Source organism: Choloepus didactylus, chromosome 20 (genome assembly GCF_015220235.1).
Source record: "Choloepus didactylus isolate mChoDid1 chromosome 20, mChoDid1.pri, whole genome shotgun sequence".
Lineage (NCBI taxonomy): Eukaryota > Metazoa > Chordata > Mammalia > Pilosa > Megalonychidae > Choloepus > Choloepus didactylus.
The window spans coordinates 38,360,270-38,385,395 of record NC_051326.1 but is presented as its reverse complement, the minus strand read 5'-3'; the positions used below and the strand labels follow the sequence as shown (position 1 = coordinate 38,385,395).

General features: G+C 33.0%; 2 protein-coding genes across 3 annotated transcripts in view; one reads left to right on the top strand and one right to left on the bottom strand.

The window, feature by feature from the left end:
- The window catches only part of MCPH1 (microcephalin 1), a 320,845-nt gene that overhangs the window by 161,930 nt on the left and 133,789 nt on the right, over window positions 1–25,126 (top strand).
- ANGPT2 (angiopoietin 2) overlaps window positions 1,699–25,126 on the bottom strand; it is a 59,337-nt gene continuing 35,909 nt past the window's right edge. The window contains exons 2-9 of one of the 2 annotated variants that reach the window (XM_037812574.1): window positions 23,946–24,101; window positions 20,784–20,905; window positions 17,710–17,942; window positions 15,563–15,693; window positions 10,672–10,773; window positions 9,959–10,125; window positions 5,602–5,732; window positions 1,699–2,705 (exon numbers count right to left, since the gene is read on the bottom strand). In XM_037812574.1, coding sequence (XP_037668502.1) covers window positions 2,545–2,705; window positions 5,602–5,732; window positions 9,959–10,125; window positions 10,672–10,773; window positions 15,563–15,693; window positions 17,710–17,942; window positions 20,784–20,905; window positions 23,946–24,101 — 1,203 coding nt within the window. In that variant the 3' untranslated portion in view covers window positions 1,699–2,544. The remainder of the gene's footprint in view (window positions 2,706–5,601; window positions 5,733–9,958; window positions 10,126–10,671; window positions 10,774–15,562; window positions 15,694–17,709; window positions 17,943–20,783; window positions 20,906–23,945; window positions 24,102–25,126) is intronic. The other variant, XM_037812575.1, reaches the window with a different exon arrangement.

Here is a 25,126-nt window from a genome sequence, read left to right as displayed (position 1 = left end):
TTTTGGGTTTCTAGCCCTATTTAGAACTAATAGATATAAAAGAATTTTGGGTTGCTAGCCCTATTATTTGGTCTTTATATTTTAATGTTTTCCTTAAACACAGCCACAACTTTACTGACTTCTGAGGATTCTAGATGCTTCATGGAGAAACTCTAGTTTCTAATTTTTTCTAGAGATTAGGTAATAATTAAGCAGGTAATTCAAGGATTGTGCAGAAGTTGGCCTGGATTTTTAGAAAATTAGCTGTTTTTGTAACCATTTATTCTTTCAAATGAGTAATATCTGAATGATAAGTGATAATTTCTATCTGCAACCCATCTTTCTTCTTGTATTTTAGTTGTTTGAGTAAGCCGTATGACTAAAACATAACAAAAGTTTGAACTCTGCTCTCTAATAATATAGCTATCTAAATCATTGGTTTGTTTTGTTTTAAGATTGTCATTTTGATTTCCTTTGAACTTTTCAAATGTTTTCTGAAGGGGAATAAAAATTCCTCGCAGCACGAGTCTTTTTTTGAAATACTATGTAAGGAATTGAAGTATAAAGTAAAAACACAAATTCTCCCCATTTTTTGTCATGAGATTATTATAACACTGAATAACATAATGAGATTTGTCTTTGAAATTCATATTACTTGCCTACATGGACATTTAGGGAATCGGTATATATTAAGTTATGTATATTTTTGCCAATTTTTCTTGTATTATCATTTCCCCACTTCCGTATCTGTCATTGTGGTTATGGAGATCATAGAAACTTACTGTTGTCTTTTGATATTTTCTTTCTATCAGATGGTTTTTAATTTGATACAAAGTTGTAAGACCTCTGGTGAATTTATAAAACCCCCTTCAATGTTAAGATGGGTTGCTTCTTTGCTTAATTAGTAAACTGGTTGGGAAAGTATAACATGTTTGAAAAAGCAGAGTATATTCAATCTTTCAGAGGCCATATGTTGACTCAATATACATAGCAATGTGTGCTAAAATTAAGTTTTGTGACAATGGAGGGATAAAATAAATAAGACAAGAAAACTGGAGTAAAGAAAAAATAATGGTGGAACAGTTTAAGATGAAGACAGACATGAGGTACATGTTGGTTGCAAATTTGGCTCTATGCTTTCTAGCAGCTGACTGAAAAATGAATATATGAGAGAGCCCTTCTAAATTATATAGAGCATTAAATAAATGTTTGTTATAGTTAATTGTACTTTGAAAAATTCAGAAAGAATTAAAACTCCTTTTGAGTTTGGCTTTGCAATCCTGAGCTTAAAACTGAATTCTCAAACTTTTCTGTAAACATTGCAATTTGTTTTTTTTTACATTCTGGAATTTTTTTTTGTTTGCTTGTTTACAGACACACACACAAACTCTTATTAGTACAAATTATTTTTTCCTTAAATAATTTTCGGGGTGACTATAGTTGGAGAAGTGTAATTTTGTGTTTTAAATGGAAGATTTCTCTTAACCACAAATTAACTTATAATCTAGTTCTCTAAAATACATCTTGCTAGAAGAGAAAAAAGTCCTCTGTATTAGAATGGTGAGAAAGAGATAGTAAAGTCTAGTTGTCATGGAATTAAATGTATAATTTTCTTCATAATTAAAAATTAGATTTTTCTTGTCATGAGGCAAAATCTGTTTGTTTTAGAACCAACTTACAAAATTGCAAATATTATCATAAAAGTTAAATGTAGTCATCTCACCTAATAAGTTATATTTAATTACTAAAAATATTTTTATATATTTAATAGCCAGCCAGACAAAATAATACAATCTTCATATAAACTAAATGATACATAACATGTTCCTATTGATAATTTTAGGGATCCTGAAAGTTTTCACCATATATACTTGAAATACATATTTGGACATTAACTTAACACTGAGCTATCAACACATATGTAAATATGCTGTTTTCAAAATAAAAATTTTACACACCTAAGAGGAGGAGTGAAAATTGCATTAATCATGTTTTTTTCCTTCTCCAAATTTTAGGCTATTAATAAGCACTCCTCAGAAAAACCCTGGATATATATTTATGGCTTAGAGAATTTTAAAAATGAGTTTTTTCTTCTTTTTAATTATGATATTGATGCTGAATTCAGGACATATGGATATTTACACAATCTATAAACATTGCTTAGAAGAATGCAGTTCCAAGGTTATCTATATTATATAACATAAGTGTTCTGTTTTCCAGTTATTTACTGATAAACTTGCATATAACATTCTTGGTTGTGACAACAAGGTCTGTAAATTGTCAGTCTAATTCTCAGCCTTAAATTTATTTTCCACGTGGGTGTTCTGCCAGATCACATAACCAGGTCATGGCTTGTTCTGGGTGATGCGTTGATCCGTTGAGTGATGCAGGTTTAAGTGATAAGGATGACGGAGCTCTAATTTGGAGCACATTACTCTCTTCAGCACCCAAGATCATGTTGTCTCGGGTGAAAAAGGAAACAATATGCAGCTGTGTCTTTCAGTACTTTGGGATTAAGTCTTTGACAATAGTACAACACACCATTCGTCAGGTGTGTACAGGTATTTAGAAATCTGCTGGTCGGACCATCATGGTTGTGGCCTTGAGCGAGTAGCCTGATCCTTTCCAGTAGTACCACTTAATGCCATTGAATTTATTCGTGTTCTGCCTCTGTGGAAAGTACATTCCGTTCAAATTGGAAGGACCACATGCATCAAACCACCAGCCTGTGAAAATAAAAAACAAAGGGAATTAGGAACTAGGTAATGCTATCTCACCACTGAGTTAGAAATATTCAGCTAATCTTTTCTTTGCATTCTGTGTATTTAAAGTAAGCATATGCAAATGTGTTGCACTGACTAATGAGAAGCGTGACTTTCCAAGTTTTCACAGATTAAATCATAGTTCTTTTATGGCAACTGTTTTTACAAACTTTTCTTCTTCTTTTCACTACTACTATGTGTATAGGCCACTTATTTATACACACAAATAAGTAGGCCATCGTCCACAATCCTAATTTGATAAAAATATGATTCAAAGTGGATAAATAAGAAACTGAAGAATTGTTTGATGATTATCACACAGGTCATGATTAATTTCCATTTCCAGCAACATGGTGGACTAGATGAATTCAAGCTTCCCCTCATGCTACCAAAATAATTTGTTGCAGTATAACCCAAATTTTTAACTACTCAGTGAAGCTAGATATACAGGAAATCTCCACATTCCAGGAACATAAAGGAAATTGAAAGCTGGAGTGGTGTGCTCATTAAGCCAAAGCCATGTGGAAGAAGAGGCATTTAGCACAGCAGGGTCGGGCAGGGGGTGGGGTCCAGATATACATCTTCATGCCTTGGCTGAGGTCAAGTAGTTAAAGTCTATAGTTAAACACAGGAGAATGCCAGATGCTTTTGGTTTGTAAGAGGGAATGACCTAGATCTCAGGTATTAATCTAAATAAATCTCAGAAACATTGAAGGGAAAATTAGATAAATTTTTAAAATAAAAAAAAAACAATAAAAAATTGTTGCTACCTATGTAGTTAAAGGAACATAATTTGAATGATCCTCAGTTCACTGGGTACCTTAGGAGAAGGAAGGGAATTGTACTGGTCGGACAACTTTAGCTGTATCTGTGATGTTTCATTTCTTAAAAAAAAATTTTTCAAAAAAATATACATATGTTATGTTTGCACATTGAACTGTGATTGCCAATTGTTAAATCCACCCCTAAATTCTTTCCTGGTGGTAACAGCCCTGTGACTTAAACTGATTCTGATTAATGTAGATTTCGTAAGTCTGTGTATATTTTCCACAATCCTTTAAAATATTCAACCAATCGACATTGCACATTTATGGATCTGTCTGTTCTAAAGGCAGTTGTCTGACTCAACTATAGAACTTACTATCCATTCAAAAATCTAGCTGATCATTAGGTTAGTGTATTTGTGGTCCAGACCGTTGGTTGAAATTTGGCCTTTTTACATTCTAGACCTCTCTATTTTCTCTCTTGGGCTGCCTTTTCTTCTTCCATGTCTCTTTTCCAGTACCATTCTCAGACCTAAATCTTGATTTGGGTAAATAAATATATTGTTTCCTTGGTTATTCAATTTTCCTATTCTTGAGTAGTTTGTAATATATGGGTGGTCTAAAAACCACCGCTCTCTAAAACAGACAGTTGAGCTCAGGGTATAGGAATGGCAAACTGGAAAAAAATTATTAGATATACTTGGTCCTCCTACCTTTTACTCTTTTTAGTTTGATTTTAAAGGGATTATTATGGTACAATGTGAGGGAAACAAGCAGTGTTTACAAAATCAATATAATAACTTTCTCTCATTGAAATAATTATGGCTAATAGTGAAGATCTATGTTACCAAATAGTAATTAAATTCTGTAAGGAACCATATGATTGAGGTTTTTTTTAATGGAAACTCATTCTTTCAGTATTATTTCTAAGTAACTAAAAATTACTGAATTTCAAATTATTTTCATACATAAATCTTCCTTTTGACTGTAAAAGAGTCTTAACTGAAATGTTAATACATTATAAGCTTGGATCTTTTACTTGTTCACTTAGTACCTTGTATTTATAAAATATATTGACCACAGCTCTTACTTTTGGTTTTCCTGGGTAAACAATGAATTAATTTTTGGTAGTACAATTTATGGTCTCTACAAATTAAGCCTTCCAGTTTCCTGTTTCTCTTTATATGCAGCTTGTACTCTTGGCAGAATGATTGTTGCTGTTTTAAATCTTTCAGTGTTTTCAAGATCTAACTTTACAGCATTTGTCAGACATTTTCTTGTCTCAGTCACATCTATCTGTTCCCATTATTCAATTTCTAAACTTTTAAAAATTCATATAATATGTTTCCTAGCTGTTGGTTCCTATCATTGAACTCTTAAATGTTTCTCAATACCAACCTAGTCATTTTAAATGACTATTAAAACAGTCTTTTCCTTATGGATATGGTTTCCACTTTCATTTTAAAGTAATCTAACATGAAAAATAGAAAACAAGGGCCTAAAAAGAAAGCCCTTAATCCAGAGTAACAGTGACTCATTTTAATTTGATGCCCTTAAAAATCAAGTAGGTTAGTTTCTTTGGGTTTAAATATTTGTGCTATATATCAATGAAATCCTTAAAAAAAAAAACTATTTGCCCATTGAGACTACCCAATTTCCTTGTTTGACTGAAAACATATTAATTGGAAGCATTTCTATGGTAATGAATGTAGATAATTATTTTGGTTGCCATTTTGATGGCAGGTTAACTATTTTATAAAGCAAAATAAAATTAAACCATCTCTCTGACTTCTGATATATAGCAAGCACAAACTCAAGAGAGCTTGCTGCATATAATATGTCTCCTCTGCTTGCCTGGAGCAGGTCCTGAAGAGGTACTGTTGGCCTACTGACAATTCTAGCTCAATATCTTAATTCTTATTTAGAACTAAAAAACCTTGGAAAACAAATTTGCCTATATCAAGCTAGGTATGTCTTGTAATGAAATTGTGAACATTTTTACCAATCACATTCTGAAGTCCAAACTGCCAACTTTTTACTATATGAAATTCTTCCTTGCCAATACAAATAGGAAGAATGAGAAAAGTCATTCCTACCTCCTGTTAGCATTTGTGAACATTTGCAAATACATTTGTCATTGTCTGCATCCTTTGTGCTAAAATCATTTCCTGGTTGGCTTATGCTGCTTATTTTTCCGGCTGTCCCTGTAAGTCCTTTAAGGTGGATCCTGTAAGCAAAGGAAAAAAAAAAAAAGTAATTGGCTTGGATTATTATTTTACTGTAATTGACACTTTTTTATAATGAAGAATTCCATCTCACAGAAACTGCGTCTGTACTTGTTAGTGTTCTAATGCATATACTTGGCAAAATATTTTGCACTGGTATAAACAGGAACCAACTTATCATCAAATCCTTAGGCAAAGAGGAAAGTTTTCATGAAACCTTCAATGCATATTACTTGCACCAGTATCAGCAGGGACTGTAGCCCTAAATTTATCTTCCTGCTGCTTTCGGATAAACAGAAGAGGGGAAAATACAATGTGAGAGGATCCTCCTTCCAGGTCTCCAATCATCCTCCTCTATTAAAATGAGAGGCCTAAGGTGACTGGAACACATCAAACATAAATTTTTTCAATGTGGGGCAGGGAGAAAGAGGAGGCAACAAGGAATGATCATTGAGTTTCAAGTAGAAATCTATCAAACCATGTAGAAAATAAATCCTTCTGGCTTGTTTCTATATTAATGTAATAAACCTGTTCAACATTGAGAAAAGAATAAATGTAATATTTAGATAGACGCTAGATAATATCTCATACGTTTAGAATATTGCAAAAATATAACTGGCATCAGTGGTCTCTGTGCCAAGAAGAATATAAAGGAAGAGAGGAGAAAGGTATGTTTTGTTTTTTTAAATTTCCATTAACCATGCTAGAAACAAGCAAAACCCATTGCCAGATTAGTACAATACAGATCAGAGCAAGCTTTCGTATTATGGTATATGAATGTGTGGAATTGTGATGTTATTTTGTTAATATAATGGAGTGTCATACTCTTGGGCCCTGGAGCATTGAATCTTCACAGCCTGTTGGATGGTATGGCTGCCTAAACTGCAAAATAAAATCCCACAATGTTGGCAGGAGAATTGTACTTTAGGTCCAAAAATCATGCTCATCTTTGTAAAACACTAAAATGTACTAACTACCACCTTGAAAGTAATATGATTTCCAAGACCTGATGTTAGAAAGGAGGGCAGAGAAGAGAGGAAAGGATCACTTATGGAGGATCTGCAAACCAAGCTGTGCCATGCACTCACATGGATATTATTATATTTAATGCTCATAACAATCCTAAGAGTTAGGTGTTGTCCCTGTTTTTATATATCAAGTTACTGAGGTTCATAAATATGAACTTATCCAAAGTCAAAACTAGTAAGTGGAGGAGTTGGGATTTGTACCAGATGTGCCTACCTCCTCTGCTATGTTTTCACCCTGGTGCACACCTTAACAGATATGTTTGTTTATTGAGGAAGTAATTGTGAAAAGATGGCGGGGGGAGCACATCAAATAAAATTTCTTCATAAATGTTGGTTCTAAATTACTTTTGTATTAAAGACTTAGATTTTTAAAAAAAAATAAATATAGTAGCCCTAAAAATTTCTTCTTAAAGCATTGATTAAATTTCTGAATTTCAGTGTTATCCTACATGTTTCAAAAATGAGACTGACCCCTTGGTCAGTCTTTATATACCTGCTGCAAAATATTAATATAATAAGTTCTAATCATCTTTGATATTTTGAAACACTTTAATTTCTTTTTAGCTGCCTCACATTAATCATAGGTAGGTTTGAAATTAACTACTTCCCTTGCTTTTCTTCCCTTGTGACTCTCCTGTCTCCCTGGAACAATTTTAGTACTCATGGAATTTATTAAATCCCCCTAAAGGCAAGCACAATAAGGGAGAATACAATTATTTATCAGTCTCTGTTAGAAAGGTCCTATAATTTTAGATCCTTCTGTTGTATGGCCCATTTGTTTAAAGTACTTCTGTTTAAAATTTGATTATTAAAAATACTCACATTCTTGAAATTGCTTTAAATTGTTATCAGTTCCTTTTGATACAACAGTAGAGTAAAGGAAGAGGTCATTCCAGTATTTAATAATTAAATCACAATGTTTGTACATAACTACCACAATATTTGTGAAAAGTGACCAATTTTTAGGGTTTAGTATGCACGTAGTTTTTAGTTTTATTGAAAAGAATCATATTCTATTGATGCATTTCTCTATTTCTTATAACATATTTTTCAGTTTTCTAACATTTGGGGGACATTTTTTTCAGGGGAAAAAAACTGCTGTTACATTACAATTGGTCTTCTGGAACATTTGTAATTATTAGAAGTTTTAATCCCATCAAAATTCTCTTATCACAGTTATATCATGTTTTATTAGAAACATGATATTACAACTTTTAGATGCAATATCTCTATTTTATATTACCAAGTAAACTAAGCTTTAAACTAGTGGGTTTTTTTAAATGGCATATCTAAAAATTGATTACATTTCTAAAAGAAATATCTGTTAAAAACTGTCTCAGTTTAAAATATTTTTTATAATGTTAGCATCCAGGGGTGATGACCCATTTTGCAAAATCTTCTTATGCAAACATTCTAATCCTTATTTTTTTGTTTTTTGTTTTTTTTTTTTTAATTCCACTTTTGTAGATTCTAACTCTTTCCAGTTGAAAAAATATTTAACTTGGAGGTAAAATAATGACAGACAACTTATGTCTCAAAATTCACTGAAGTTTTGGTCTCTTTGGAGTAAATTTGGAACTAGAGTGACGTCCTAACACCTATCTTTTCAGTCATATCAGTTATTGCTTCTCTGAGAGAACCCCGTTATTTCTGTAATGAAAATTAATGGAATATTTGTCACTGACTTTTTAACTCTCAAGTGTTTAGAAAATAGATAGAGTAGATTGACGATAGAAGGGGGGGGAGGTTTGTGAAGAAATGTGGCAAAATGCCAATAGTCGGTAACTCTGAGTATCTGGGTAGGGGGTACACTGGAGTTCTTTGTACTGTTACTGTATTATTTTTGCAACTTTCTTGTATGTTTCAAATTATTTCAAAATAAAAAGTTTTAAAAAGTCATATCAATGCATGTTGAAAATTACATGTTTTTGAAACATGCTTCTGAATTTTATCCATTGTTATATATTATATAGTTTCTGGTAGTTATTCAGGCAACTTGACTTTCAGCCAGTTTTCTTTGCTATCCATTGTGATCCTCTCCTAGGAAGCCAGATAAAGAAACTTAAAATTATATTTATTTTCCTAACTATACGGATTTTGGAATTTCTATGTGAATAGAGGGCCTAAGTTGGACATTAATGAGATTTAGATGGAATTGTAGATCAGATAATGAAGTTTGTAAAATTCTTACTGAATTTCATTCTATTTATTTCTGACTTCAGAGGAGGTTTTTAATAATGTGTGCTCTTATTTCACCAAATACTACCAGTCTTTGCTTCATCAAAGCTGTGTTGGTGACTTAACCATTCTGTTACACTGTCTCAAACCAATTCTTTGGTGCCACACTACATATAATCTCACTTCTACTTCTCTCTACCTTCACCATTGCCTGTACATTTCTGAGTAGCTCTGTGTACTTTATATAATATATAATATATGTGTAGTTTATCATACTTCTCTTACACTGTAGATTGTCAAGGTATGTTCTTTCAGTCCCTTTGCTGTTTCTTGTCTCTATGCTCATGGCATTTTAGAGCTAGAAAGTAAATTCATAGTCAGGGTTGCCCATGCTATTCTTATAACATTCAAAGTTGTTACCAAATGGATAGGAACAAGAAAAATACTAAGGGATTACTGTGAATCTGGTATACTCTCCACAGCAAAGAGTAGAAGAGTAGACTAAGCATCTATCCAATTTTGCCATTTTTAAATTTGGCAACTGATCCTGAACTTGGGATTGAATCTAATAATGATATATGTTTAAACTGCAAAAAAAATAGATGTCAACTTTTAAACGCGTTGGAAGAAAACATTGTTGTACGTATACATCTGTTATGATACTGATATGACATGTTATAAGGCAGAATCTTGATATCTACTCATTCTACAAATGGTTATCGAATGCCCATTATTTATCTGCCTAGTACGTTTCTTCTAGGCTTTGAGAATACGAGAGCAAACACCGCAGACAAATTCCTTGTCTCATGAAGTTTCCTTTCTATTAATGTTATAACTGAAATTATAATTTTAAAATAAGAAAAACTTACCTGAACACAATAATTCTAGGAAAGAAGATTCTTTCCTGGTTAAGGTGGTCTAAGAGTAGTTTAGTTTCTGTTTAATAAAATGTAGTTCTCACTTTCTGGAATAATCACCCACCAAATCCTTGACATTTCTTCAATTATGTTTACTTTGCTTACCTATAATTGAGTTCTTCACTTGAGAGAGAGAAATGTTCGTACAATGAGTATGCCTCATTGCCTTCCCAGTCTTTAAGGTGTATTTTAAGCACATAGCGTTGCTGATTAGTCAGTTGGGAAACAAACTCATTTCCTAGCCAGTACTCTCCTGATGGGTTACCAAATCCCTGTAATCCAAGTTGTAAAATTCAGTTACTTTATTTTTTCTTTATATATTGAAATTAACAGGCTATCCATTTATCACAGAATAATATCAAACTTTGAACATAACTTCCCATACTGTGAAAATTTGGGTATTTCACATAGGAACACAGATTTTAAAAACGTCAGTTTTAAGAAACTAAGCTGTTACTGTAAGAAAATTACTATTCAAATAATTGAAACTACTTGGAGAACTATCTGTGGAAACATAAGTATAAACAGCTAAATTTGTAGATGTGTGAAGCACTATGAAACAGTTGACTTACCAAAAACTGTTGAGGCTACCTTTAACGCAAGCAGAGTGCTTGCATGTCTTTGTTTTGATATATAGTTGGCATTACATTGACGTGATAATTCTTTAATGAGAAAGACTGAAATACCAATTTAAAAGAACTGTTCTGTCAGAAATAATTGTTTAGTTTTGGATTTGTGGTTAAGGTTCTAAAAATCTTGAAAATTAGTTCTCACAAAGAAAATTACTTATTTTCAGATGGTTTAAGGAAAATTCATACCACTTTATATTCTTTCCAAGTCCTCTGAAAATCAACACTTCCATCTTCACGTCGCTGAATAATTGTCCATCCACCACCACTTGTTTCCATGTCACAGTAAGCCTGTCAACAGGAATATCATAACGGCTTTATTGTATGTGAAACGATAGTGACTTAGGTATTTGCCTTAAATAACAGAAAAAAATGAATCTAGATACTTATATTAAGACTTGCACTGATAGGATTCTCTGGGATAAGGGACGGGAAAATCTTTGTGGTCTTCTAAGAAACAAATGACTTTAAATAAATTGAAAACCATGAATTTAAAATGATTATTTAAAAAAAACAGTAACATAGTAATTAATATGATGTGTTGATGAAAATTTGACTTTCTTGTCTACTTATTATTGTCACTGTCATCATTGTCAGGCTAAGACACCACCCCAATAGCTAACCCAAATGTTGCTGCTTCTTAAAGATTGATTGTGAATGTGGTATCTTGGCACATTGGTCCCTAACCTCACATCTCCAATCAATAGAAAACCATCATCTCATCCTCGCAGCCTTGAAAACTTGCCAGTATCACAAACGGCCAGTATCCATCCAGCTCTGCAGAGAATTATGTAAAAGGGACGCTTTTTCATTGTGGAGTCTCTAAGACTCTTTTTATTTTATCCTATGAAGCTGTTTCGGATTCCTCTATGTAGAATAAAAATCAGATTATCAGTTCATCCCTCAATATGAGGAACTTGAGGTTCTGAATGCGGTATGTGTGAACTGAGCTTTACTTGAACTCTACCCCAGAGATCATAAGTTCAAGCTTCTTTGCTCATTGTTGACTGCCCGTTGTATTTCTCTTCCCAACTCTTTATTTTTGTTTTTAAACTGGCTCAGTGGGTTTAAACTTTTTCAGAACATAAATTTTTTTCTTGAGCTAAGAGCATGCACGCTCAATTTCAACTCAGCTGGAGTTTTATTATGAAATTAAAAACCCCTAAAACTAAGATTACATAGATAGTTTTAAATAATGAGATTATAGTAGAACAAAAAAATTTTCCAGAAAGTAAGATAATTTCCCTACAGCATGCAAGGTAGTAAATATTAAAGTTAAGGTTCAACATATTCTTCCTTTATATTTTTGATGGTATTGATTTGAAGTTTTCCATAGGAGTTTTGAAAATAATGGAGAGAGTTTTAGTAGAGTAAATTTAAATGTGAACTATTCTGTGTTTACAAGTTAGAATCCTAGAGAAAGGGCTAAAAGGGAACTAAGAGAATAGCTAGTATCTTTCTTTCATTTTACATATGAGGAAATAATTACCCAAAGAAGTTAAGTGGCTTGCCTGGTGTCTCACTGCTAACGAAATAGGGAATTGTATTAGAACCCCAGCTTCCTGCTTTCCAGTACACTTCTCTCTACCACTATTCCCATTCTCTCTCCATGAAGGTCACTTTATTCATTTATTGTTTGCCCCAATGATCCTCATGTTTGGAAAGATATGTTCTATTTTTTTAATTATGTTTATTAAGCAGTAATAAAATGATTCCCCCATTTTAAATTAATTGGACATATACAATTGATCTGCTTAAGGTAACTCATTATTATTACTCCATATTGATACTATTTTTGTTAGTATTAATTGTCGTTGTCATCATTTGCTGCACACCACTCTGTTCCACACACTGTTTAGGTACTTTGCATAGATTATCTATAATCACACAGAAACTTTATTATGATACTATAATTCTGCATTTTGAGAGGAGTAAAGATTTAGAAAAGTTAAATTAATTTTGCTTAGAGTCACCGTGCTATTTAGTGGTGTATAGGATTTGAACACAGTCTCCCTAATTCCCAACTGTGTAATGTTTTTCTACTACACCATGCTGCCAAAAACAAAGAAACGTGACCCTTTTTGTTAATAGGCCAAAATCCCTCAGCACAGCTCCAATTGGGATAGCAGTTCATGAAAAATACTGCTTCTTATTTGCCTGTGGGCCACAAAATGTTCATTGCTGTTTATTTCTATCAATAGGTCTTTTTAAAAAATCTATTTATTAAACTAGATGAACGATTCACATTGGTTTGGGAAAGATTCAGGTATGTACATAGAAGTTAATTCTCCTGTACCCTAAAAAGGCATAGTGGTAAGTTGAAAGAAGTCATATGTTTCTTAATGAGCTTATCCTTGTTCCCAGAATATTTGACGTTTCAGTGTAAAAATTGCAGTTATGAATTTTTTTAAAATATCAGTTACTGATATTTAACTTCATGCTATTTCTTGTTTAATAGTTTATCTTGTTAGGGAAGTCAGAGTCAAGATTCTTAAGTGACTGAGAGTTTTGCTTTCCTCACCGTCAGTACATAAATAACTTGAACAACCCCTGTTCTCTTTGACTCTATTATTGACAATGATAGGCTGTTTTGAACATTTTCTTAATTCTTTGTCCAGATTTTTAAAAAGAAGAACAAAGGATTTAAAAAAACTGAAGTGTTCTGGTTAATTAAGTTGTAAAACTTTCAGAGAAAGATAGTTTTCAAATATAGTTGTCCACATAGCCACGAAGTACTGAATGAAACTGATGAAAGATTATATCAGGATCAGAAAAGCAGAAGTCCTCAGATAATGCCAAAGACGTCAACCTCTCCAATTACAACAAACCTGAGGGCAGTTAATACTTTTGAATAGCACACTGTTGCGTGGTTCAGGAACCTGATCTCTTTCTATAAAACTTGATGTTTTTTTCAGCAAATAATGCTTGATTTAAATGTTATGCTTCAGCTCTATGACCATGGTAAACTGATTAAATAGCAAACAAATAGATAAACATTCAGTCAGTTATTCTATTAAATTTAGGGAAGGAAACTATTATGTCTCTAACTAGCAAAAGCATACTCTAATGCTTCTAATAAATACCATCTTTCAGTGACTATCTTGTACAAAAACCTAATGAATTTTTAAAAATAGAGTTGAAGTATTTAGGCCTTCTGGAAGAAGGTCTGCCAAAAGATCTATTCAACATTCTTTTCTTGAATTAGATGATACAGGGCAAAACTGAGTGCCCTGACATGAGAAGAAGCTGTCTTGAAGTCTCTGGAGGCAGTCAGAATGATATGACTACCATTTATTGAATGCATGGCAAATACCAAGTCCTATGTTGGGTGCTATACATTCATCATCACAACCTCAGAACAGCATTTTAAGGCAAGGATTAATACCGTTAGGTTACAGATTGTAAAACTGAGGCCTCAAAATTTAAAATAACCGGCTCAGAATCACAAATTGACCAAGTTGGAATTTAAACATAAGTCAATCTGACCTTCCTACCCTAGGTCAGATTGTGAATTATGAATCTGAAAGGATTTTAGAGGTAACTTAAACTAGACCATTTATTTTAGAGATGAGAAAATTGAGATTTTCAAAGATTATTGTTCCCTATTGAGTAAATGAGTTCTTTTTATTGCAAGTGATGGAAAGGAATATAAATCCTAACATTTCAAACCATGGCCTGATACCCATATAATACCATCTTTCTGCAGAACATTTCAATTAAGCCCTTGGAGTGCGAACATTGCATTAACTCTGAAAAAGCATTTATACAGTAGTATGAAGGCATCCACAATTAGTGATTGTTTTTCTGGATTTGCATTGGTAACATTCACATTTTACTAATACACTCTATCATACTCCTCTTGTCACTACTGTTCCCATTATCACTAGGCTTAGTAGATACATTCATCTAGTGATAGACAATCACATACAAAGAATTGTCATTTTTACCAGTTAGCAAATGGGATTGAAAAGCTTAGTATAGAGTCTATTGATTGCTTTTCCATCTACCACAGACTGTATTTCTATCCACCCCCCCCAACAAGTGCTAGGAATATCAACTGAGTTCAAAGATATAATAATTCTAAGAGCCTCTAAAATTTCCATTGTGAAATGGAAACCCATATTCAGTGGGTTTTTACTTTGGTTCAATATATAGCTGCTTTTACATTTAGATGCAAAAATATTTATAGATATGATATCTACATATCATCTAATATTTATACACTTCATACTGATTCTTATATAATTTTATTTTACTTTATAAAAACTTTAGAATGAAGCCACATTGAAATATTCCCTGGGAAAGTGATTTCCCCCACTTATCTAGAGCTCTATGTCTCACAAAAGCAACTTCAAGAGAAATGTTCCCTGAGTAGTCTAGATTAACTAAGAATAATTGAGTTAAACTACATACTAGCTTCTCATGATAAGTTCTGGTTATTCATTCACTTTACATGCAGTAATTAAATACACTCCTTGAAGTATACCCTGTATACTTGAGAAGAAAATGTATTGTTCTCTCTGATAAATCTTTCAGACTACCTTAGATGAGGTGGAGAACAGCCCACACCAGCCCTTCTCATAGTGTGGCCTGCAGACTCCTGAGGATAAATGAGACCCTTTCAATAAGTCCCCAAGGTCAACATTCTTTTCATACTAACACTAAGATGTTAGTTCCCTTTAACTCTGTTTTAGTATTTGCCCTGATGGCACAAAAGCACTGGTGAGTAAACATGCGAATGCCCTGGCATGAGTCACAGTGTTGGCATCGCATTGTATTAATAGTCATTATATTCTTCACAGTCCTGCAAAGAGATACATGGAGAATTTATTTCATGTGGAAAATAGGATAGATATTTCCACATCATTACTATGCAACTCGATATTCCATGTGCAGGGATTGAATTTAGAACCTTAGCCAGTGCTTTACCTGAAGTAGACGCTCAGTAAATGTTTGTTGCTTTGTATTGAGTAAAGTTGGGGAAAGATCCATGGTGAATGAGCTATACTCTGTGAGTTCCTCTGCTTCTAAAATGAACTGCTTGAAGCCAGGGAGTTATAAAATGGGGCTAATACCTTACCTTTATCTCTTCTGTAGAATTAGGAAATGTTAATGTGTAGATGCCATTAGTTGTAAGTCCTGATTTGAATGCTTCAGCACAGTCTCTGAAAATGATTTGTTCTTCTTTAGAAACAATGGAGTTCTTAGCTGCTTTTAAAAATAGGAAGCATTTAATTGGAGTTCTTGAAGAGGTACAAGTTCTTTATTTCAAGACCTACTCATTTGTTAATTTAGCCTCCTTTTATTACATTTGAATTCTTATGATACGCAAAGGATATGTCAGCTTTTTAGCCTTTCCAAAAAATTACTCATTCAGATTGTTTTCCTGTTAAATTATCAGTTACCAATAATCTGTATTTCTTTTTTTATTTTCCAACTGAATATAATGCAAGTACTTCCAATCAGCTATAATAATTTATTACTTTTTAAAAATCTTCCATCTCAAATAGAATCAGATCAACTTATTACTGAAGAATAAAAAAAAAAAAAGTTACCTAAAAACAGTGTTACTTATAAGATGGCTTCAATGCATAGTCTTTTAGGCTCATATCATACCTAGGCTATATAGTATGTACTTTTCTCCTTTCTTTTTATATATTTGAGGCCAAGTCTTTAATTTTCTTTAGAATATTGGGTGAAGACAGTTAGTATTCTTTGGATTTTTAACAGCTGTACCATGATAGTCTGTGTTGAAGAGGAATGTAATGTTTATTTATCTATGTCTTTGAAATTCATCCTCTAAGTCTAAAAATTCTAGGGCTCTGAACTTCCTTCAAAGTTTTATTCTGCCCTAAGCATTTAGACTTTCCGTTTTTTTGTTGTTGTTGTTGTTTTTTTTGCCATTAGAGACCTACCAAAGCATAGATTTCTATAGACTAGATGCTGTGGGTAGGTGCCAAAGGTAGAGATAGAGATCATATCTTCACATAAGCTAGAGGCACATGGGGGGAGAGTAAATCCTATTCTGCTGCAATTTTTCCTGTGCTCAGTTTTTGCCAGGAAGTCAGCCATATGTTTCTACTTGATTCTTCAAAGTGGGCAACTTATACTATCTTGCTCCCACCAGGCTATAACAGATAATTGCATTTCCCTTTTCTACGAATGGGGGAAGTATTTTTCTAAATTTTGAGAGAGTTGAACTCTAGTTTACAGGCATATTTTGCAAACTGGCAATCTGGTGTCAAATCTGCCACTTATCACCAAGATTGTGCTACTATTTTTGTTTGGTTGGTTACTTGTTTCAGAAGAAACCTATGTTTCTATTAAAATTGGGAAATTAAAAAGCTGAGGTAGCTGCATGCCTCAAGAAAAATATGAGACCATGTTTCTCATGGAAGTGAGGAATATTTCTACATGACTAATACGCAAAGTTTGTGTATGTCAAAAGAATACAATTTAAAATGACATTGAAATAAACCATAGTAAGAACTAGACCAATTTTAAAAACATATAAAAATGCCACAAAGGTTGTATATCACATTTCTGATTCATGACTGAAAATATCTCTCTTCTTACCTGTAACATCTAAGATAAGTTGAAAGGTAAAACAATAATAAAGGAGGCAAGATATATTTAAAGAAGTGGCGAGAGGAGGAAATTAACATTTCATAGGTGTCAGTTTTAGGCCAATCACTGCAAATATTATCTCATTTAATATTCAAAACAATCCTACAGGTCCAGTATTGTTTTTCCCATTTGAAAAATAAAGAAATAAATATCCACTATGGTTTGGTAACATGCCCGGCCTTATATTTCTAAATGGTGGAGCTGACAAAGTAGGCTCTTTTCTGCTAATGAATCAAAAATAGGTTTTGGGTGCACATAATAATTAAGTAGAATAAATAAAAGTAAACTAATATAAATAAGCAAATATAAATAAATAAATTTAGTTATGAAAACTAAAAGTATTTTGGCAATGTTAGAGCCTTCTAAGACTGGTTTATTTTCTCTGTCACCTTTCCCCGTCTCCCCTCTCCTCTTCCTCCTCCTTTTCTTAATTGATTCTTTGTCGAGGGCCTTTAAAGCTTTTGTAATGAAATATCAAAGGAAAATAGTGCCTTTAAGAAAGATGAGAATTATTATTTTTTTTTTTTTTTTAGAGTTTTAAGAGTTTTGCTGACTAAAAGGCTATTAAAACCTAGGAAAAAATATGTAGATATTACTTACAATTTGATACTGATATCATAGTCAATAAATTATGAACTGTCTCCATCAGATCATGTTGTTGCTTTTGGAGAACTGAATTATTCACAGTTGCAGTCACTAATTGTTTTTCTAGTTCTTCAATAATGGAGTTTTGCTTGGATACTAACACCTGGAGCTGATCTTTTTCTTCTTTTATTGACCGTAGTTGAACTATATGCTTATCTTCCATATCTAGGACTTTCTTTTCTAGGAAACTTGTAAAGGAAAATAATTGTTAATTAGTGAAGGGTATTCTGATTACCATCAAAGCCAAGTGCTTTTTTTAAAATTTTTATTTATAAATATCTGATCTTTTTCATAATTCTAATGAAATCTTTTATATTTACTGAATTTCTACTTCTCCAAGGAACTCTGTTAATATGTTATTGGGAGTTATAAATTAACCTGGTGTTGCCCCAGCTCTAAGGAAAACCTCAAACTTGCTGAGACAACTACATGTGTGTGTCTGTGTGTATATGCGTTTATACCCACACACACGCATACACATGAAAAAATACCTCATTCTGGGCTATAAGTGGTAAAGGAGTGTCACAAACAATAGATGATATAAGATTTTAAAAGAAGGGGTGATATTATTTTAACCTTTTGTGCTCATGAAGTACTTTATTTGGGAAGGGAAAGTTCCGGTTGGTCCAGACCCTTGGGTAGGATTTAGCTTTCTCCTAATCTATATATATTTTAGTATTAATCCTAATGATGATAATAACTGCTAATATTTTAATGCTATGTGGTAAATGCTTCTCCAGAGAGCAGTAATACTTTACCCAGTTTCAAATCCTGGCTTATGAATGGCCCTGTGACTTTCGGCAAGTTCCTTAATTACTTGTTGCACCATTTCCTACTCTGTAAAATGGGGATAATAATAATACCTACTTCATGGGGTTGGTCTGAGGAACAAATAAGCTAATAAATGTATATGCTTAGATTAGTTTCTGATGTACAGCAGCACTCATTAAATGTTAGTTATTAATAATATTAACATTAATGTGCCGGTTTGAGCTAACTTGGGGGGAGAAAAGAGAGTGCAGCTGGGAGTGATGTTTTGGAGAGAAGCAAGCTTGCTAGAGAGGAACGTCCTGGGAGAAAGCCGTTTTGAGGCCGGAGCTTTGGAGCAGACGCCAGCTGCCTTCCCAGCTAACAGAGGTTTTCCGGACACCATTGGCCATCCTCCGGTGAAGGTACCCGATTGCTGAGGTGTTACCTTGGACGCTTTGTGGCCTTAAAACTGTAACTGTGTAGTGAAATAAACCCCCATTTTATAAAAGCCTATCCATTTCTGGTGTTTTGCATTCTGCAGCATTAGCAAACTAAGACAATTAATGTCTTCATTTCCAATGAGGAAATTGAAATTTAGAGACTATAAATCATTGTAAATAACCGGCAGCAGAGGCAGCATTCAAACCTACATCTTTCTGATTCTGAAATCTAATCTTTCTTTTAATTTAGACTTCTTTCTTCTCTAAGGAATATATCTTGCACTATCTCCTGTGCTTCATACTTAACAGTTATAATGTAAGCTAACCCCTTTAAAAGCTTTTTAAAAATTATTTTAAAGAGCCCATATATTTATGCTGTATAATTTCTAAAATATTTTATTAATGGTTATATTTTTAATCTTTCTAATTTCAATTTATAAAGATAAATTAGTATAAATATGTTCAGTTAAAAGTACACTGATTTTAAATTGAAAATGGTTCCTGTACTGTGTCAGGGCATTCAAAAACAATCTTATGCAATTACATCTCTGTTTAGATTGATGCACTTCAAATTGTTGAGCACTGCTGTTGCAACTCATGTAATAGTTATAGTTTGTTAGATACGTGTGAAAAGGTAATTTATGGAGAGAATGTTGTGATGTTTAAATTTCATCTCACATAAAACTAGAGTAGAGTTACTGGAAAATTTGGAAAAGTACATTATTTGTCAATGTAAATTAAACAGAAAAAAATGTAGAAGACTTAAGAGGTGGAACAGCAAAATGACAAAAAAACAAGTTACAATGATGTTTGGAATCACTATTTTATACATTGTGAAACTTTGACATTCAGAGAAATTTCACCAAAATATGTAGATAATTGAAAAATAGTGAAAGTTGTTGATGTATTTCAAAGAATAGCTAACTTTTAGACTTATTGAATAGCTAAATTTGCTTGTAGTGAGGGAAAACACTAAGCAGCATGTCTCCACTCAGGAATAAGATTCAGCATTTTCTAAGTGAAAGGCAATATCATTTGGCATATATTTATTGTCATTTTCATTTAAAAATAAAGAATTATTTAAATTCTAAAATAGAAAAAGTATATTGTTTTATGACCATTTCTCCCTGTTTTATGCACATTCTTGATTGAAAACAAAAAAAAAACTTAAGTTCAGTAGTATACCAGATAATGTGCAAAAAATTATCCTCATATGATCCAGACTGGAATGAACCTATGAAAATAATCCCCACCTATTTTTCTTTTTGTTTATTTATCTTGAATTTTTTTCTATGTTGCATTAAATATTAATTAAATCATGTTTGACTTTAACTTTGCTTTTACTTTATCATGTTTTAAGTGTAAGAATTGTCATGAAACTTGATTCTAGTTGTACATTGTTTTACAATTTAAGCGTAGTTTATCTTCTGTAGATTGTTTTGCTTCGGAAGAAACTAAGTCCCCAAAGGTAGAGAAACATGGTAAAGTTAATTCCAAAATGCCTAGGCTAGTGGTCCTTTCCCTTCACAACATTAGCAATATTTTTTATAGAACTAACAAGCATAATATTGAGACAGAGTTTGAGAGATTACCAAAAGGAGATCTTTAAGGGACCAGAGAATGAAAAACAAGATTGATGGCTGTAATAGAAGGTCCATGTCATTTCAATGTTTTTCTCCAAACTCCCTCCATGCCTTTCCCTCACAAAGTTTCTGATCTTTATACTACACATTAAGAAACTCAGCATTTTGGATGCTATGCTTATAATAGTCACTTGAGCTAGGCTTTCATATCTGGAAAGTGGACAATTATAAATTATTATTATTTTGTGCATTTTACCTGTTCTTATCTTGCAATTTGTTTATTTCACTGGTCTGATCCAAAATCTGTTTTTCCAATTTGTTTGTAGACAGTGAATGTTCCAGAAGCTGCAGTTCAAGTCTTGTTGTCTGATTTAATACCTGAATGTTAACAAAATGAAATTCCTGTTTGTTATTTTTAATTAAATTGTCCAAATTATGGTAAAACATAACTAAATAAGGTTTTTCATTTACCCAACTTTTTATTTTGGCACATTTGACATTTTCAGAAAAGGCTCAATTTCATGGATTCCATCAGTGTGTGTTAATTTTTTTTTCACCATTTCTTTATTTTGGAAGCGTTTCATAGTTCTGGACGATGGTGTTTCTTTCAGATAATATAGTGTTATTTTTCTAGTTCTGCCATATTTTTATTATTTTTTTATACAGTTAGACAAATGGGAAGATATAATATTTTATTTAATATGTCAAAAGTTGTTGGTAAATGAAAAAAGACTTGCCTTCTGCTAAAAATAACGCTATTCTCATACTTGTTTGCCAGTAAATTAAGACAGTGGTTAGAATTTACATGCTTCCATTATATAAAAATATAACTCATTTTTCTTTTCCTATTTTAAAAGTCATTTTAACCAATTAGGAAACAATAAAATCTCAATATAAAGTGGAAGATCAGTTTTGCTTTGAGGGCCTGTCTGATATACAACATTTGCAGTATCACTTTTCCCATTGTATTCAAATAACTTTAAGACTCATTCTTCAGAATTTGGCTGCGCTTTAGCAGGAAGAATTGGTTACTCATATCCTCTATGGTAATGGTTATTCAGGATGTGATGTCACATTTAAAAGTAAGTCAGAATTGTTGCCAAAGAATAAGTGTCCTTGAAAGAATCATTCTTTGCTTGTTGTCTGTGTCATTAGTAAAAGCCTTAGCCTGGTCTCATGGAGGCGTGGAGGTTTTAGGAATGGTTTGTTTGTTCCTTAATCAAAGCTGATTGAGTTCATAATCATGAAAAGTGTTCTGTAAATGACTTAAGACATTATCTAACGTAATGATGTGATTTTAGGATTAGCAACTGGCATATAGATTTGGCCTGCATCTTATTTGGGTCCAAACAGTTTATGTTGGTTTTTTCTAAAAGGAAGTGGAAAATTGGGGCTCCTATTTAACTCACAAGGGATATAAAGAAGTAGTGGGGAAGGATGGAGTGTCATTTGTGATACTGACCCATGGAGTAACCACAGCATTTTTTACATCACTTTCCTGAAGAGCATCATACAGTTGGACAGGCCTCAAGGCATCCATCTGCAGCTGACTATCTAGATTATCTAAGTTGGGTGATTGTGTTTTCTCTTTAAGATCTCCAGCCACCCTTTGCTGTCCAATTTAATGTTCTCTCATTCAGACAAGTTGGAAGAATCTTGCTTCCAATCCCAGTTTTTCATATTTGAATTTAAATCTCTTTCACACAGTAGCTGCTCAGCAAATGCCTTAAAATGGAATAGACATGTAAATTCAGTTTGTTGATATCCTTTCCTTAGGCTTAGCAATTTTAATATGTTTAGTTGGACATTATAGACTGTTCTCTTTCCAGCGTTTTCCTATTTTCCTGTTATTCTGGATTATATCCTATCTGCTTTCTTGATTATTTCTTTAATCATGACCCAACATATGTACATGAAATTCTAGTAAGTCTGACTTATGCAGGCTATAGCAAAGATTCACATTAATTACTATTATCTGAAAATATATGAAATATTACATTAATGGAACTTTTTTTGGATGAGCTTGATTGCTCACCATTTTACTCTCAAAAGGTGGGGAAAATGACTGAAACATTACTAATTTATTTTAATAATTGGTTATGGATATATTGATACATTTACTTTAAATTTTTGCCATCTTTTCATTGTTAGCTTTATTACCTCTTTAGATTACAAGTTTCAGTACCTTGTCATCCATTATATAAGATATTTATTTATATTCTTCCAAAACTGTTATAATATTGTGGAAAGGTTTGGTGATCAAATAAGTTGCTATTCTATCCTCAGATAAAATTCCTTTATTCTTCTACCACTTTCCCTACTATTCTCCCTACCTTATCCCACAGTTTTTAATGAGACAATAAAATATTATCTGTACCTTTCTGGAAGTGGTCTTATGAGAGTTGAAAGGCTTAAGGTATCTTTTATCTCACATCCCCTCCTGCTTGATATGTAGCATTTCTTGGTCCTTTTAGCTGAAGTAGCATATAGAAATAGTATGTAGTGGGGATTGTTTACAGTTGAATCTCTTTTTTAGAGCAGTTCTTATGGCTCAGATTAGGAAGACACTAATTACAAAAACCTGTAAATGAGCCAGGATTAGGAGCCAGAAAGCAGAGTAACCAATTATGAGAGCAGGCCCACAGGTTTACATTTGGAGCATCTCCATAAATTCCACCAGCAGCACTTTTTTTTGCTACCTGTACTATTTTTATTGGGCCACCTGTTGTGTGTCATTTAGCATGACTCCGGATGATTTTTTAAAAAACCAGTTTTGTTGTTTTAAAGTTTTGCTGTTATTCTTTCAATACTCTCCCATTTTATCTTCCTCTTTCCTCTTCCTTTTTTAGTAGCTCATAGAATCTTAAAACTGAAAGGGAAGTTAACCATCAATGGCCTGACCAAGCCCCCATATTACAGTTGAAATCACTAAGGTCGGGAAAAAGATAAGTGCCTTGCTCAGATTTATCCATTGAGTTAAAGGTGGAACTAGAGCCACAATAAAACTCAAGCCTCTTGTCTATTGATTAAGTAGTCTCTGTGCAACACCATAGTACTTCTCACTATTCCATTTATTTCTTTCTATATAACCTCATAGCCCAAATTGTTTTAACATTACTCTGAGAGCTAAGATTTTCTCTTCACGCAAGAATTAGATTTAAGAACAGGCTTCCTTCTAGCTCTACCTCAGCACTTTCCATTTCTCAAATGCACAAAAAATTTAGGACTTAGAAATGTAAAGTATACCTAGGCTCTAGAAAAGACTAGTGATGTGGAGGAACATTTATACTGTAGTAGTTTATAGGAACTGTATTTTATTGACTATTTTATTTTATGTTATTAAGTAACTATACAGTACAATTTAGTACTCATCTTTTAGCTGACTGAATCATTATGTGTTTTGTATTTCATTACTTACTTGTGCTTCAACATCTGTTAACTTCCGTGTTTGCTCTGCTGTTTGATTTAATAGGTTTGTTCCTATTTCTATCATTACAGCAGTCTGGTTTTGTACTGCATTCTGTTGCATCTCTACCATTTCTTTTTTCATGTTGTCCTGAATATAATTCTCAAGCTAGAAAAAAAGAAGTGATAAAAAAACACAGTCGTAAGTCGAATGATCAGAAACCTTATTCCTAAATATTTGTCACCTTTTCCCTCTTTTAAAAAATCTATTTGCAACCTTTGCCTTGCCCTAGTCTTGACATTTTCCTGTTTGCTTTTCTCTAGCAATAAAATATACTTTTATTCTATCTTAATTCAAAATTTGGCAACTCAGTAACGTCATGTATAAGAGAGAGACAAAGTGGTCATTGTTGTTTTGTATAGCTCTAAAAGCCCCCTGTGGCAGAGCTAGGAGATGGTTAAGCCCTCAAAGTTGGTAAGGTGGCTCTGGTGGAACGCAGGGGGAAAGGTCACTAGGGATTTTGCTATGTTGTGTCCATTCTGCCAAGCTTAAGCTTTTTCCATGTTATACAGAAAATGAAAATTTGGTACGAAAAAGCTTAATTATATCTGCCACACTTTAGACTACTTGTTTTGCAAAATAAAGACAGACTGTCTAAGATAGAATATGAAGAGAGGCGTACCTTAGGTTTGTCCCGTATCTAACAGAATCACCACTTAGTACCCCATTCTGCCTCCTTCACCTCACTTTCCTCTTACTGAATTCATCACTTATTACACCTATTAATTTTTTCCTAACATACATGCATTTTTCCCGATTTCATCATTTTTAATCCTACATGGGTTCTGTCCATCACTTAACATGCTGCAGAATTGTTTCTTCTCCCCATCATTTTGGAAGAAGATTGGCATGGCAGCTAATTCTAACAGCTTAAGGACAAGAGAACAAAGAAGCTAATTTCCCTGCCATATAGGCAGCTAACTTTCACTGCCATCTTTATCTTTGGCTATAAAATTATAGCTGTAGATTGGTGGTAGTAAAATCACATAATTAAATAGAAATTTACTATAGCAAGGTGTATGGGAAGGATCATAAGGACTTGGAGCCAGAGCGGTCTGTTCCCTGGGGACTTCACAGTTGCTTAATTTTGGGGGGCCTCAATTTCTCCATATATAAAATAATGTTTCTGATTG